Raw genomic sequence first — 14,162 nt, forward strand, 5'->3', positions numbered from 1 at the left:
TTCCAGTTCACAGGGAACTATAGAGTAAAAAATGTGGGCTCAGAGAAAAATGAAAAGTATACAGTGACTTTTGTAACTCCCCCAGCTTCATTTATCTATAGGATGGCTCTTGATAGCTTTGTGTGAGCTTTTGAAAGTTCAGCCAAGCCAGCTGCATGATCAGCACAGAGACAATAGCTCCCACACACGGGGCTGCACGGATTAAAGAACCTGATCCATCAGTAAATCTGCCAGATGGCAGTGGAAGAAAGCTTGTAACTCTCTCACTTTCATTTCAACAGCAGCAAACAATGTTCAATGTTTAAAATAAACTCTTCCAGATGAGCTAAAGATAAACTCTGAGGTGGGTGGACTTGAGCTTGCTAGGCTGCAGCTCTGAAGTGTTTGATTACATTAACACAAAATCCCTGGGTAGAACCCACTTCTGTCAACAGAATGCTTAGTCTCGAACACCTACTACACGAAGCCATTTCCTGTGCTTTCATGGGTTGGTGGCAGAAACTCGCTTTGCTTTTTTCACAAACTAATAATGATTATACATTTCTTCCTGCTCAGCCTTTCCTCAAACCATGTGTATAACTTCCAGATATACCTAAAATGCCAACACTGTGTGTAGGTCTGCACAGATGAAAATCTGTTGAGTATATTTACAACTGAAACTTCTATTTACTAGCTCAACTTACAGCTCACGTAGTAGCAAAAAAGATGCCATTAGGATTTAGAGCCATTCTGGTAATAACTGGATAACTATCCAGATCTATGGCGTATACTAAATAAATAAATAAATAAATAAATAAATAAATAAATAAATGTACAAGTATTTTAAGTTCGAATTTATAAAGGAAGTGTGAAAATAGACTTTAAGACCTGCAACTTAGGACAGATCAAGCTGTAATACATCATATGTAACATGGCAACTTCTAATGATAAAATGACATACTGAAAAATAACTGTTAAGTGTTCAAGAATTTATCTGTTTAATACAATGACTAGGAGCTTTAAATGAGACATTGAAGCAAACAGAGTTGGTGAAAATAAGTCTTAGGCTGCAAAAGACATTCAGGACAAAATACATCAAATAATAAATATATTGGGACATTAAAAAAATAGAACATATCCCCAAATTTAGATTAGAAGTCTTTGGGTGAATGTGATTCACTACACAGATACATTTATTGCCAGTTCCTCCAAATTGAAACTTTTCTGATATGTCAGTGATAGCTCTACTTTATACAATAGAAGCCCTTATTTGAAATTGGCGGGTCACATGAAAAGTTGATTAAAGAAAGAAATTGTAAAGATGAATCATATGCACCACCACATTATTATCTGAACTTAAAACATATAACATGTCCATTCATTTCCCGACTTCTGATATAAAGCTAAGGACTTGTCCTTTTTGTTTTTCTGAGTCTTTCTTTAAAATGGGGTCAAAATTTAAAGCCACTTGCAAAGCACTTAATACAGACAACTTTTAGATTTTTATAATATTTATTTTTAGTATTTGACAGTTGTTTTGAAACATTATTCAACAGTAAGTTTCTTGTGATTCACCTTCATTTAGCTTTTACAAAGCACTCAGCTTACTTTTCATAGAAATCCATTTTCTCTTTGTATTCATTTCATTGGTTTGCATTATGATTAATAACTTCTAGTATGATTAATAACAAGCACAGCTAACATACACATGCAGGTTTGGTTTGGTTTCCTTTGTTGCCTAAGTCCTGCGAGCCTGGAATAATGCCTGGCACATACTGGGCATTCAATAAATATTTATTAAATGAGTAGATGAATGGTACGAAACTCACTCTTCCTAAGTATATAACAGAATAGGTGGGGGCAGAAGTGCCAGAGGTACGCTAGTGGGGAGCCTGGCCGCCTAGTGCATTCGCATGCTGTGGGCATCAGTCACCATGTTTTACAAACAGAATGGAGAATCAGTTATTACAGCCAGTCTGTTAGATGATGGCTAGTAAGAGGGCTTCTACTGTACTTTGATTAAACATCTAGTGTAGCAAAAACTCTTCCTCATGTCTGTGCAAAACTGAGGGCTCCATTTAACTTTCCTCTAGGAGCAGATTCCCTTCCTCCATGGTAACCCGTAACTAATTTAACTCCCTAGTGTCCAGAGAAGGTTTGGGAAACATCTGAAGCTGTTTCTGTAGGGGCCAAGCTCCTGAAGAGTGATTAGTAACATGTCTTCTGTGCAGTGTTCCTTAGCACATTTGGAATCAATTAAATATTCAAATATAGGTTCTCTTAGATCTCTGGCCAGGCGCAGCAGGTTTGTGAGAGAGGAAGCTGAAGGCAGATAACTGCTACTCCTCACACCAGAATCTATAGCTGGAGAGAGGTTTGAAGAACACACTCTTTACACTTCCTGGGTCCGCAAGCAAATAGTCACAGGAGATTAGAAATGATTAGGAGAAACAATAAGAGACTTATTAATAGGAGTAACAGTGTATATGAGAACTGTGACATACATGGTGTCTTATTTTTTTTTTTTCTTTTTTTTTTTTTTGTGGTATGCGGGCCTCTCACTGTTGTGGCCTCCCCCGTTGCGGAGCACAGGCTCCGGACGCGCAGGCCCAGCGGCCACGGCTCACAGGCCCAGCCGCTCCGCGGCACATGGGATCCTCCCAGACCGGGGCACGAACCCGTATCCCCTGCATCGGCAGGCGGACCCTCAACCACTGCGCCACCAGGGAGGCCCCATGGTGTCTTAAAGACAAATGAGTGGAGACTTCCCTGGTTGTCCAGTGGTTAAGACTCTACCTTCCAATGCAGGGGGTGTGGGTTCGATCCCTGGTTGGGGAACTAAGATCCCACATGCCTCGTGACCAAAAACCCAAAACATAAAACAAGCAATATTATAACAAATTCAATAAAGACTTTAAAAATGGTCCATATCAAAAAAAAATCTAAAAAAAAAAGACAAATTAGTGAATACATTGGGGTGTTGCATAAGTAAATAATATGGCCTTTGTGATCCAAGAATTTTTCATATTTTTAACAGATTGTTAAAAAAGAATATGTAACAGAAAAAGAATATGTGCATATGGCTTAATAACCTTAAGTATTTACAATGTAGCCTTTTTAAAAAAAGGTTGCTGGCCCTTGGTTTAGAGGTTTTTTCCCCATTATGTGTACTCACCTAATTACTATTACTAATAATAGTATAATGATAAGGTACATAGGGAAGAGGAAATGAACATGTGGCAGGTATTTTGTTAAACTCTACTCTGTCGCCTCTTCACTGAACAATCCATTAAAGTTAGCATTCATGTCTCAATGATAGAGCCAAGAAAACAGAAGCTCAGAGAGGTTAAAGTAACTTGCCAAGGTCACAGAGAGAATTAAGCAGTAGAGTTGTTCATCAAACTCAATGTGGTGGTATATTTAAGCAGTGAGATCCCTTTCCCAATTAAATGCTACTTAGAACCCCACTATATAAAATAGTTACTCTGAGTGAAGTTGAGGCAGAGGACCCAGAAATCTCACTCATTTTCAGAAAAACCTGCTTGAAATAGAAGTCAGTATTTCAAAAGATTAAGTCAGTAGCCAACATGAAAATGGGTTTCCAACTGAATTGTTCCATTATCTGGCACATTACATGCTTCTTTCTTAACAATACTTTGCTAAAGGCTAGAGTATCAAAGTAACAGAATTGCCTTTTTCTTATTTCCTTGCCCAGTGAAATAGAAGTCAGCAGAAAGGGGAAAGGAGAGAGAAGCAAAGGGTTTAAATAATCTTCAAAATCTAACTAGTTATACTACAGCGATTAGCCCTTGATTCCACCAAACACCGAGTGGGAAGGACATCTTCCAAATGGCAGCTCGTTTTACCTTAATAGGTAGTGTTTCCAGATGTGTTTCTAGTTTTCTACTTTCTAGTTTTCCATCATGATAAATTAATATATCCTATTTTATTATGGTGCCACAAACAAGAACTCTGAAAGGCTTAACTCTCACAAAAGGCCCAAATCCCCTGAAAAGCATCAGGTATCAAAATGCAGCCAGAAAAGATGGTATTAAATGAAAAAAAAAAAAAAAGGCTCCTTTTTAATGAAGTCGAGGTGTAGGACAGATTTATTAGCTTCCATTTTTCCAGGTTGCATTCTGATGTATTTCCTGCCCATATTTCTAAATTCAGCAGGTCTCTTTGTAGGATTATTTTTTAAAAATAAGTTTCAAAGAATATGATACAGCTATAATGACTACACCTGCAAAGACACACCTGTGATGATACAAACACTAAGTGTTTCTCATATTCATAGCCCAATGCTCTAACAGAAAACAGACCTTCTATACCATTTGCCAAGATCCTGCCATTCGTAGAAAGAACTGATACTGGTAACCAGATATTACAGTCTTAAAAATAATGCCTAATCAAGGACTAATCCTGACCAAAATGGCCATTAAATTCTGTGTAGCTGTCTATCCTTTACAGTCATAATTCCTTCTGTCAATATTATGAGATGGTTAAAACAAATAGTTAAAATTACTATTGATGCCTACAATATTCCTACTTACTCAATTATTTTTATGTATACCACCATTGACTTATTATTTACTCACACATTAGTATTTACTGTGTCAGGTACTATACCTGAATCTTGAGGAAGGAAAACTAGTAAGAATATAATCTTTCCTTGGATAATTCCTATTGCATCTGTCTAGGTAGAGTTGCGAACAAATAATTAGTGCACTAAATTCCTAGTAAATCTGCCAAGATCAATGAAAAAAAAGTAGAGTGAGAATTGGATCCTCCTACAGATATTAAGGAAAGGAACACACTTGAAGGGAATGTTAAAGGCTAAGTAGTATTCCCAGTAAAAAAGAGAAGGATATTCCAGATTGAAAGAACAATATAAGGAAAGGCCCAGAGGCAAGTGGGTGATTGGTCCATATTGAGGACTGGGTTATACAATGAAAGGAATAGAGATATACTGTCTAAGACGTTAGTAACTAGGCCTATTTAAATTTTTTTTTTTTTTTTTTTGCATTACGCGGGCCTCTCACTGCTGTGGCCTCTCCCATTGCGGAGCACAGGCTCCGGACGCGCAGGCCCAGCGGCCATGGCTCATGGGCCTAGCCGCTCCGCGGCATGTGGGATCTTCCTGGACCAGGGCACGAACCCGTGTCCCCTGCATCGGCAGGTGGACTCTCAACCACTGCGCCACCAGGGAAGCCCTAGGCCTATTTAAATTTAAATTGACCTTAAGTAATATTAGAAAATCAGTTCTCAGTCACATTTCAAGTACTCAAAAACACGTGTCTAGAGTCTACCATATTGAACAGTGCAGACAGAATTATTTCCATCATTGCAGAAAGTTCTACTGGACAGCACTGAGTTTAAGAGTACAAGGTAAGCATGTGGCCAGTTCATCGGGAGTCTCAAAAGTATACTAAAATGTTTAAATGGAAATGGTTTATAAACTACTGAATTGCACAAAGTCCCTTCAGAAATAGCCTTGGAAGACTCCATCCTCACAGCATTGCTATGATCTATTATACCCATCCAGCTTCTACGTTTGAATAAGACTTCTCTTGAAGAAAAACATTCTGCAGCTTAAAGAAGAAAGAAAAAAGGCTGGAAACCCAGTTATGGGCAACTGGAAACTACCACAAGTTTTTAAGCAGGGACATGACACTGTGACACAGATTTGGGTTTTAGAAATATTACTTCTTAAAGCAGTGCGCAAGGTATGTGGGAAGAAAAGGCACTGGGCATACCAAGATCAGTACAGGCTAATGAGATGATAAAGGACTAATTTCAGAGAAACTTCTAAAGGAATACACAAATAAGAATTTGCATCAGTAAATTTATTCCAAGTAAGAATTGTGCATTCACACCATGCATATTATTTCCCCACAAAAGCCAGTATTGTCATTAAAACATTTAACACTTTAAACATACCATAAAACTCAAAGATATTTGAAAAACTCCTCAAAGTATCTATTTCAAAGTCCCTGAATTCTTTAATATTTGTAATCCATGCTTGTTCAATTATAATTTTAAAATATATTATAACCATATCACTCATTATAATCATTGATATGCTTATTATATATATTTAAAACATCTTTTCTGAAATTTAGTAACTTCAAAATATCTCTAGGGCTTCCCTGGTGGCACAGTGGTTGAGAGTCCGCCTGCCGATGCAGGGGACACGGGTTCGTGCCTCGGTCTGGGAGGATCCTACATGCTGCGGAGCGGCTGGGCCTGTGAGCCGTGGCCTCTGGGCCTGCGCATCCGGAGCCTGTGCTCCGCGGCGGGAAAGGCCACAACAGTGAGAGGCCTGCGTACCGCAAAAAAAAAAAAAAAAAAAAAAAAAAAAAAAATCTCTATGTACCTCTTAGCAGTACTATGGTAAAACCAAAACTGCGTTTTCAAGTAGCAACTGCCCAAGCCACACCATTCCTGATCAAAGATAGAGCTGACATCCAGGGAATTCCCTAGCGGTCCAGTGGTTAGGACTCCATGCTTCCACTGCTGGGAGCCCGGGTTAGATCCCTGGTTGGGGACCTAAGATCCTGGAAGCCACGTGGAGTAGCCTCCCCCCCAAAAAAAACCACAAAACGATAGAGCTGACATCCAGTCTTACAAACAGCTCTCTTCCACTCCTTGCTCCTATTTTAATATGCCAACCATTACTTCACTGACATCCCAGAGTTTTCCTGCAACAGATTCATCCATAGCTTTGGGCAATAGTTCTTCCTCTTTACAGTCCCCAAAGTACTTTCCTGACACACCTTCTACCTCAGGGGAAGAGGCTAAATAAATCGAAGTCTGGGCACCTTCTAGTGGAGTTTTGAAAAAAGCCCATGACACCAAGTTGAAAAGTGGTTTGACTAACAGTGGGATGTGTATGTGCCTCCCAAGGTTGGTCCGCACCATGCCAGGGTGTAACACATTGACCGTGACGTTTGTGCCTTCTAAGCGGCGGGCTAGTTCTCTGGTAAAAAGGATGTTAGCCAGTTTGCTCCGACTATAACAGAAGCTTTTATTATAGTTTTGTTCACTGTTCAAGTCGTCAAAGTTGATGTCTCCGTATTTATAAAGTTTGGAGGTAACTACCACAATCCTGCTGGGAGCGGAACTTTTAAGGAGTCCAAGGAGAAGATTGGTGAGTAGGAAGTGCCCCAGATGGTTCACTCCAAACTGCATCTCAAACCCATCTTCGGTCTTCATATACGGGCACTGGAAGACGCCTGCATTGTTGATCAAAACATCCAGTCTAGGCTCTTCCTTCAAATGGCAAAAAGAGAATGGCAGAGTTGTGAACACAGGCCTTAAATGTGCCTAAAATAAAATTTTAAACAATTCCTGCAAACTACTAAAATTCTAAAAAACGCCTCTATGAGTTTTCAACAATTGAGAGAAAAGACAACGACGACAACAATGACTTGTGTGCCTGACCTGGTGCTTTTCATGTTGTCTCATCTACCCTCAACAACTCTATAAGCAAACCGAAGCGCCAGAGTTAGGTGATTTGTCCAGAATCACAGGGCTCCTAAGTGGCACACAAAAACCTGAAGTTGAAATCTGACACCAATGGCCCTATTCTTAATTAGTAAGCTAGACTGCTTTTCTAATTGGGATTTTCAAACCATAGCTAAGACAGTCAATGTGAGCTAGAGAGTGGAACTACAGCAGAAGACAGGTCAGCATTGTTTATTCCCAGAGCTACCAGTATCAACACCAGGGGCAAGTTAGGATTGTTTTATTTTGTAGTTTTCTAAGAATAAATGCCACCATGGGAATGGAGCAACTCCAGGTTGTTTCCTTAAAAATGGGACAAGCAATAGAGAGGGTGAGGGATGCAAATTAAGACTGGAGAGAACATCATGAATAAATCAACGAAACATTAAGAAACATATTAAACAGGTAGTATAAACATATCAGAAACAAAGCCATGAATCATACATACTAAGTCTCACAATAACAGCAAAGGAGACTTAACAGAGGAGGTCTGCCCAACAAACACCTTTAACCTCTTTACGACTCTAGAATTCACAGTTCTTTTTTCCCCATATGAAATCTACCTCTTTCAAGCTTCGAGGAGCCCCCAGCTTAGAGATCTATAGTCAGAATTTCGCACTTTGACCATATCCTCCCGCATCTTCCCAGATTCAAGTCCTAAAACGTAGACTGTCCTCAAGGGGAAGTCTTTTCATTCTTGACTTCATGTAAGTTGGTTTTCCCTTGTCCCTTCCTGGCTCTGTCTCTTTTGATGGGCAGAGAAAAAGAAATGTACCACGTGTTCCATGTGTAAAGACACAGTGATGACCCACAATTAAATAAATCTGAGGTCAAATTTCAAGTATCACTGGCCCTTTTGCCAAATGTAAGTGAAAAGATAAATGTGTTAAATTTCACAACTGTTATCAAAGCCTCCCTGTCAGTGGATTAACTATTTCTCATTCTGTCTGTCTCAGCACCTTTTGCTTTTCCAATAGTCAACTTCAAAAAGAAGGCAAAAGTTCACCCGTGGGGGAAAGAAAGGAGGGTTCTTTTCAGTAATCCTTTGGAAGAGTTTCCTGTATTAATCATTTCTGAGCCATGATTCTTTGCTGGGCTTGTGTTATTTTAAGACTGTATCATTTACTGTTTTTTAAATTCTAGAAGATAAATGACATAAATACCAAGAATACCAACCTGTGGGAAATTTACACTTCTTTTTTTTTTAAAAAAAATTCTGGTTATAGTCACTGAACTACTGAACTTCAGAGCCAGGAAGGAACTTAATACTTAGAAGCAGGGACAACTTAGTTATCTCTTTATCTCCTTAACTTTTAATTGGTTGTGTCAAGTGGCCAAAGTAGTGAGAAACCATAGGTATCAAGGAATAAGTATACCCAGTCCCATCTACACGTTTAATGAATAGGAAGATCCACTTTTGATCCTCCCAACATCTCTTGTACACTATTACTCCTTATTTCTAAACCTGATGATGAAATACTGGTCATAAAGGCAAAACAAACCAAAACTTTCTGGATCTGCAACAGCTCCCCAACTGTGCATCGAGTTGCCCTAGAGAGTCACAAGGAAACTCTCGGGGTGATTTGGAGTATTTTAAATTTTCAAGGGAAACGAGATGATACTCTGCACAACATCTCAAAAACGACCAAGCTCCAAGTGGTTCACACCTTCAACATTTTATTGTGCTGTATTCCTTTTCATGATGTCCTACCTTTGCAAAGCTGAGTGTTTAGTAGTTGCTGCAATACAATGCAAGTACAATGTTAAAAATCAACATAGAACAGAAACGAGGGTGGTGATGTTCAGTCTGATTCCAAAGTTTGACAAGCTGGTACAGTGAATAAGAGATGCACATTTCCCGTTAGTATACTTATGGTTATAATAATTATGGTTATTGAAAAATGAAATAAAAATATTTTTTTCTTTCATCCAAGCTATGTGTATTTTTTTTCAAACAGCTACTAAGTTATTACATAAATACTTATTAAGTTGTTTGGATCTAATTACTTAATGAATAAGCTGTTAGATATTTGTTTGGCTTAAGGGCATCATGAAAAGATTAGAAAGTTTGGGAACTTCTGCTCTAGACTCAGGAGACTCCTTTTCATATAGGCTCCTTTTCTACGCCAGCTAATTTTAAACATGTCTCTTCTGAATGCCCTCTTGCAAGTCACCTCTGCAGGGAACGCTTCTACCTCAATTTCATGAGAGGACATCCATTTCAGTATAATATCTACTATCTAAACAAAGAAATCTTCTACCTCACTGGCAGGCAGCAGAAGTACTGTATAGGGGTTAAAAGCAAGGGCTCTAGAGACAGATCGTGGGCAAATTGCTTAGCCTACCTATGCCTTAGTGGCCTTACGTTGTAAAATGGGGATAACAATGCCTACCTCACAGGGTTACTGTGAAGACTGGATGACAAGAGCAGTCAAAGTCACTTTAATTTCATTAAAAGTTAAAAAAAATATCTGAAATGCTTGGAACAGCTCCTGGCACACAGGAAACTTTCAATAAGTGCTAGGTATTATATTATTTTTATTTCTGTCCCCACTTTGAGCACATGACCACTGGCATTCCAAGCTACAGTCTATTTGGAAGTTAGGCCAGAGTATGGTTAAGAATACTGCTCATGAGTTCACTGGTGGCAGAAAGCTAAACTTCCTACCCTAGCGGGGGGATAAATTGCTCCAAGGTCCTTGTCTAGCAACGTCCCCTATGTGCTCTCAGGCTCTTTGAGAGATGGCTTGGTGCACATTCACTTTGGACACAGGAAAAACAATCCAGGGACCTGGCGGATCTCCTCCTGAGCTGTCCTCACACGGCAAGAGGAAATGTTCGGAAACTCGCTTATTTTCCTCTTGGGCCCATTTTCTTTCTCAACATTCTTGGAAGACAGAAGACTGTCTTACCAATTTTTCCAGCCTTCAATTCCCAAGCCGCCCGAATCATTCCCAAGGTCACACCCCCTCGACTGTGGGCGGTCCCCTCCCCGGCTCAGCCCCCGGCCCTCCAGGCCCCGCCTCGCCCGCCGAAGCCCCTAGCCAGTCCACGATCCGCGGCAGGTTCCCAGAGCCCCATACCTGGAGCACCTCCTGACAGAAGGACCGCACGGAGCGCAGCGAGGCGAGGTCCAACTCCTTGACGACGAGCTCGCCGGCCCCGCCGGAGTCAGGCCCCACTTCGGGGCCCCCAGCCTGGCAGATCTCGCGGCGGAGCTGACCCGCCGCCTCCTCGGCGCGTGTGCGGTCCCGGCAGCCCATTATCACTCGCGCCCCCAAGCGCAGCAGCTCGGCGGCTGTGGCGCGGCCCAGGCCGCTGTTCGCACCCGTGATCAGCACTGTCTTCCCGTGCATGAGGCCGGAGTCCCCGCCTCGGTGCAGCCGCTGGACGCTGGGCCCCACGAACCGCCGGGCCGCCAGCCACAGGGCCCCACCCAATGCGGCCAGTAACGCCGCCACGGTAGCCACTGCCATGGCCGCCCGGGCCCAGGGCCCACATGCCCCTGCGCGAGACTTCCGGGGTCGCCGCGTGCCCGGGTCTGAGCTCGCCACCTGTACGCAAAGAACGCTGGGGCGCGGCCTGTCGTCCCCTGACGGCGGCGTGGGGGCATGCTGGGACTTGTAGTCCCCCTTCCGAGGGCACCTGATTGGCTAGTAGGGGAGAGCGCTCTGTGTGGCTCCTCGGTGGAGCCGGCTCCAAGCCTGAGAGAAGGGTGAGCACGGCCCCGGGTTTTCAGGTTCCTGAGGTCCCTACCCATGGAAATCCCAGAGTGGTGGTGGCCTTCCCCGTGGAAATGCCTAATGAGTGCTTTGAATTTACAAGTCTCTTTATAGGCTGCTTTACATATCCCACACTTCGGGGCTGGCTTAGTGTGTTTTCCGTTAAGGGCGCCTGGGACTTGTTAACCCTCAGTTCAGTTTACCTTCATCCTCTGGAGAATGGTCCCTGCCGAACGGAAGTCTGAGGAGGGGCTCTTTTTTCCCACAGCTGACGCTAAGAACTTAGCAACATGAATCAGTTAGAAATAGAATGGACCAGTGGTTCTCAGACTTTAGCGTTGCGTTGGAATCAACTGCAGGACCTGTAAAAACAGAAATTTCAGGGCCCAGTTTCAAATTCATTAGAGTCCAAAATGGAACCTGAGAATGTACATTTCTAACAAGTTCCCAGGTGATTCTGATGCAGGTGATCTGGGGACCACGGTTTGAGAATGTTAGACCATTGTGGCCTTGATCCATATATAAAAAGGCATTCTCAAATGGTCTTATTTGACAGTGGTAGAGGTACACTGGGAAACGCGTGGACTTACTGTATACATAGACTTCTGAGCAGGCTCATTCACAGGTGTCTCCCCCATTCCCTCCCGGAGAATATTAAATGTAACAAGGAAGGGAAAGTGCTTTTTACACTGTAAAATGCTTCAGAAATGTCAGGGGTTACTGCCACAGGGATCCATCTTCAAGCTGCAAACTTCAGACTTTAGACCTCGCTACTCTTAAGTCGTCATACGTTCATCTACTCACCCATCCAATATATGCCAGGCCCTGTGCCCTGTGAGAGTCACGAAGAAATACGGCACCATTTCTGCCCTCAGGGTGCTTACTGTCTGGTCCAGAGACCTCTCCTGCCCCAGCCCCCATTCTAGAATCTTCAGGACAAGAGAAGAGACACACAACTTCTGTAGTTTGAAATCAACTCCCTAGATGATTTTGATAAACTCTCCTCCACTCCCTTGTATGTGGGAAGGATGTAACATGCAACAAAAAGGCATAGTACAAATAGCCAAGGGGTCGAATGCCAGAAGGTTTCTTATGAGTGCTGAGAATGGAGCTCAGAGGTGGGACGAGCGCTGTCACTGAGGATTAGACAAGGCACCAGGAACAGAAATCATGAAGGGGGGGCCTTTATTCCATCCTATCTGTAACTTGAAGCTGCCTCTCACACTCACTGAGCCGGGAGCACGTTTCCTCTCTTCCTTTCTCTCCGTCCACATCTTTCCTGTCCTGCAAAGCCCACCTCCGTTCTCTACATTTCCTGACCACTTCCAGCCCATACAGATTTCTGCCTCAGCCTTGTGTGTGACCCTCACTTGGCACTGCGGACAGACAGCCCTCTCGTGTTGGCTGTTTGAGCTTGCACATTTGACTTCTTCTAAGGGATTGTTAAAGGATGGGATTATGTCTGAGTCTCTCTTGTGGCCTTTATCTTGGGGAATGTGTAGAAAACAGTAGGTACTCACTAAGTGTCATGACTGGTATATTTTGGACTGCCTTACATCAAATTAGGAAGCAGATCAAAAGATGTGTGTCAGCAGTGGCATGCTTTAACTAGAACTGGGGTGGAATATGTATATGTGGGTGGGGTAGAGATGGAGATGGGATGAGAAGGAGCAAGACAGGGTGTGAGGAAGGGAAGATAGACAATATATAGCTTTTGAGGTGAGATCTAAATTTGAATCTTAGTCCTACCATTTATTACCTTCACATCCTTGGACAAGCTACTTAATCTTTTTGAATTTTAGGTTCTTCATTGATTAACAAAAAGGAAGGTAATGATATTATGTCACGAGAGTTTGGTTTGATGAGAAAATGAGGTAACATCTGAAAATAACCAGCTTTGTTGTTCCTAATGTAGTAGATTATGGTTAATAACCAATCAATGTTTTTTTTTGAAAACAAAACAAAAATCACAACAGAATGACAGCAATGTCACATTTTGAAGCAGTAGCCAAGGCTTTGTTTCCCCATATAAACATTGGACCTACCTGCTGGGCCCAAAGCCAGAGACTTCAAATATGAAGCCTTGTAGTCCAGAGGCAATGAACCCAGGAAATAAGCTTCAAAGAACCCTTCCAGGAGGTTCTGTCTGGAGCTCATCTTAGATGAAAGTAACCTGTATGAATAACTGCTTTATTTCTGAATAAGCAATGTCAAAATTGGTATACTCATGCAGGTAGAGTGGTATTTTCATTTTTGCATTGATTAAAAGACTGTTCACAGGGCTTCCCTGGTGGCGCAGTGGTTGAGAGTCTGCCTGCCGATGCAGAGAACGCGGGTTCGTGCCCCGGTCCGGGAAGATCCCACATGCCGCGGAGCAGCTGGGCCCGTGAGCCGTGGCCGCTGAGCCTGCACGTCCGGAGCCTGTGCTCCGCTACGGGAGAGGCCACAACAGTGAGAGGCCCGCGTACCGCAAAAAAAAAAAAAAAAAAAAAAAGACTGTTCACAGAGGCAACAGACTAAAAAGCTCCAGTTTTCAAGAGTGTACTTAACCCTTCTCTTTCCACTTGTGAAGACCCACTATTCTATAATGATGATGGGTAATGATTCATACTAGCTACCAACATCCATAAATGAGCAATGCTTTGTAAAACTAAGTAGGCTTCTGACATAGTCCTTTAAGCATTCAAGGATTCAAGTTCTAAACATTCTAAAGAGTCATCATTATGACTTACACAGAGAGGTAGTTGCAATGTCATCAACCGCATTGACGGCTCCAAGAGAAGTAGCTTGAAGGTAACTTGAGAGTTCAAAATGTTTTAAAAAACTCAAGAGAAAACCTTTCCAAATGAACAAAGTTCTGAGGTCTAATCTACTGAAATACCTCATTGCCCTAGAGATCCACAAGATGTGGCTTCCGTAATACCAGACTCACTGCTTTATTTCCCCTTCCCATCC

At 42.1% G+C, this 14,162-nt stretch overlaps 1 protein-coding gene and 1 long non-coding RNA gene across 2 annotated transcripts; one reads left to right on the plus strand and one right to left on the minus strand.

Moving 5' to 3' along the window:
- Positions 1-1,170: 1,170 nt before the first annotated feature.
- LOC309815990 lies at positions 1,171-6,558 on the plus strand. Its single transcript, XR_014295942.1, has 3 exons — positions 1,171-2,474; positions 2,706-4,971; positions 5,197-6,558. It is a non-coding gene; the product is annotated as an uncharacterized lncRNA (long non-coding RNA).
- LOC309815989 (retinol dehydrogenase 14) lies at positions 5,805-11,062 on the minus strand. The gene is made up of 2 exons (XM_082643114.1): positions 10,569-11,062; positions 5,805-7,251 (listed from the first exon to the last, which is right to left on the minus strand). The coding sequence occupies exons 1-2, from the start codon at positions 10,959-10,961 to the stop codon at positions 6,634-6,636; spliced, it is 1,011 nt and encodes a 336-aa protein (XP_082499240.1). The 5' UTR covers positions 10,962-11,062; the 3' UTR covers positions 5,805-6,633.
- Positions 11,063-14,162: the final 3,100 nt, after the last annotated feature.

Source organism: Mesoplodon mirus, assembly GCF_964341445.2.
Source record: "Mesoplodon mirus genome assembly, chromosome: 14".
Lineage (NCBI taxonomy): Eukaryota > Metazoa > Chordata > Mammalia > Artiodactyla > Ziphiidae > Mesoplodon > Mesoplodon mirus.

Excerpts from the sequence above, each read along its gene's own strand:
- LOC309815989 (XM_082643114.1), bottom strand. The coding sequence starts at position 10,961 with ATGGCAGTGGCTACCGTGGCGGCGTTACTGGCCGCATTGGGTGGGGCC. Across the intron at positions 7,252-10,568 it reads TCTGTCAGGAGGTGCTCCAG|GAAGAGCCTAGACTGGATGT; the intron begins GTATGGGGCTCT and ends TGCCATTTGAAG.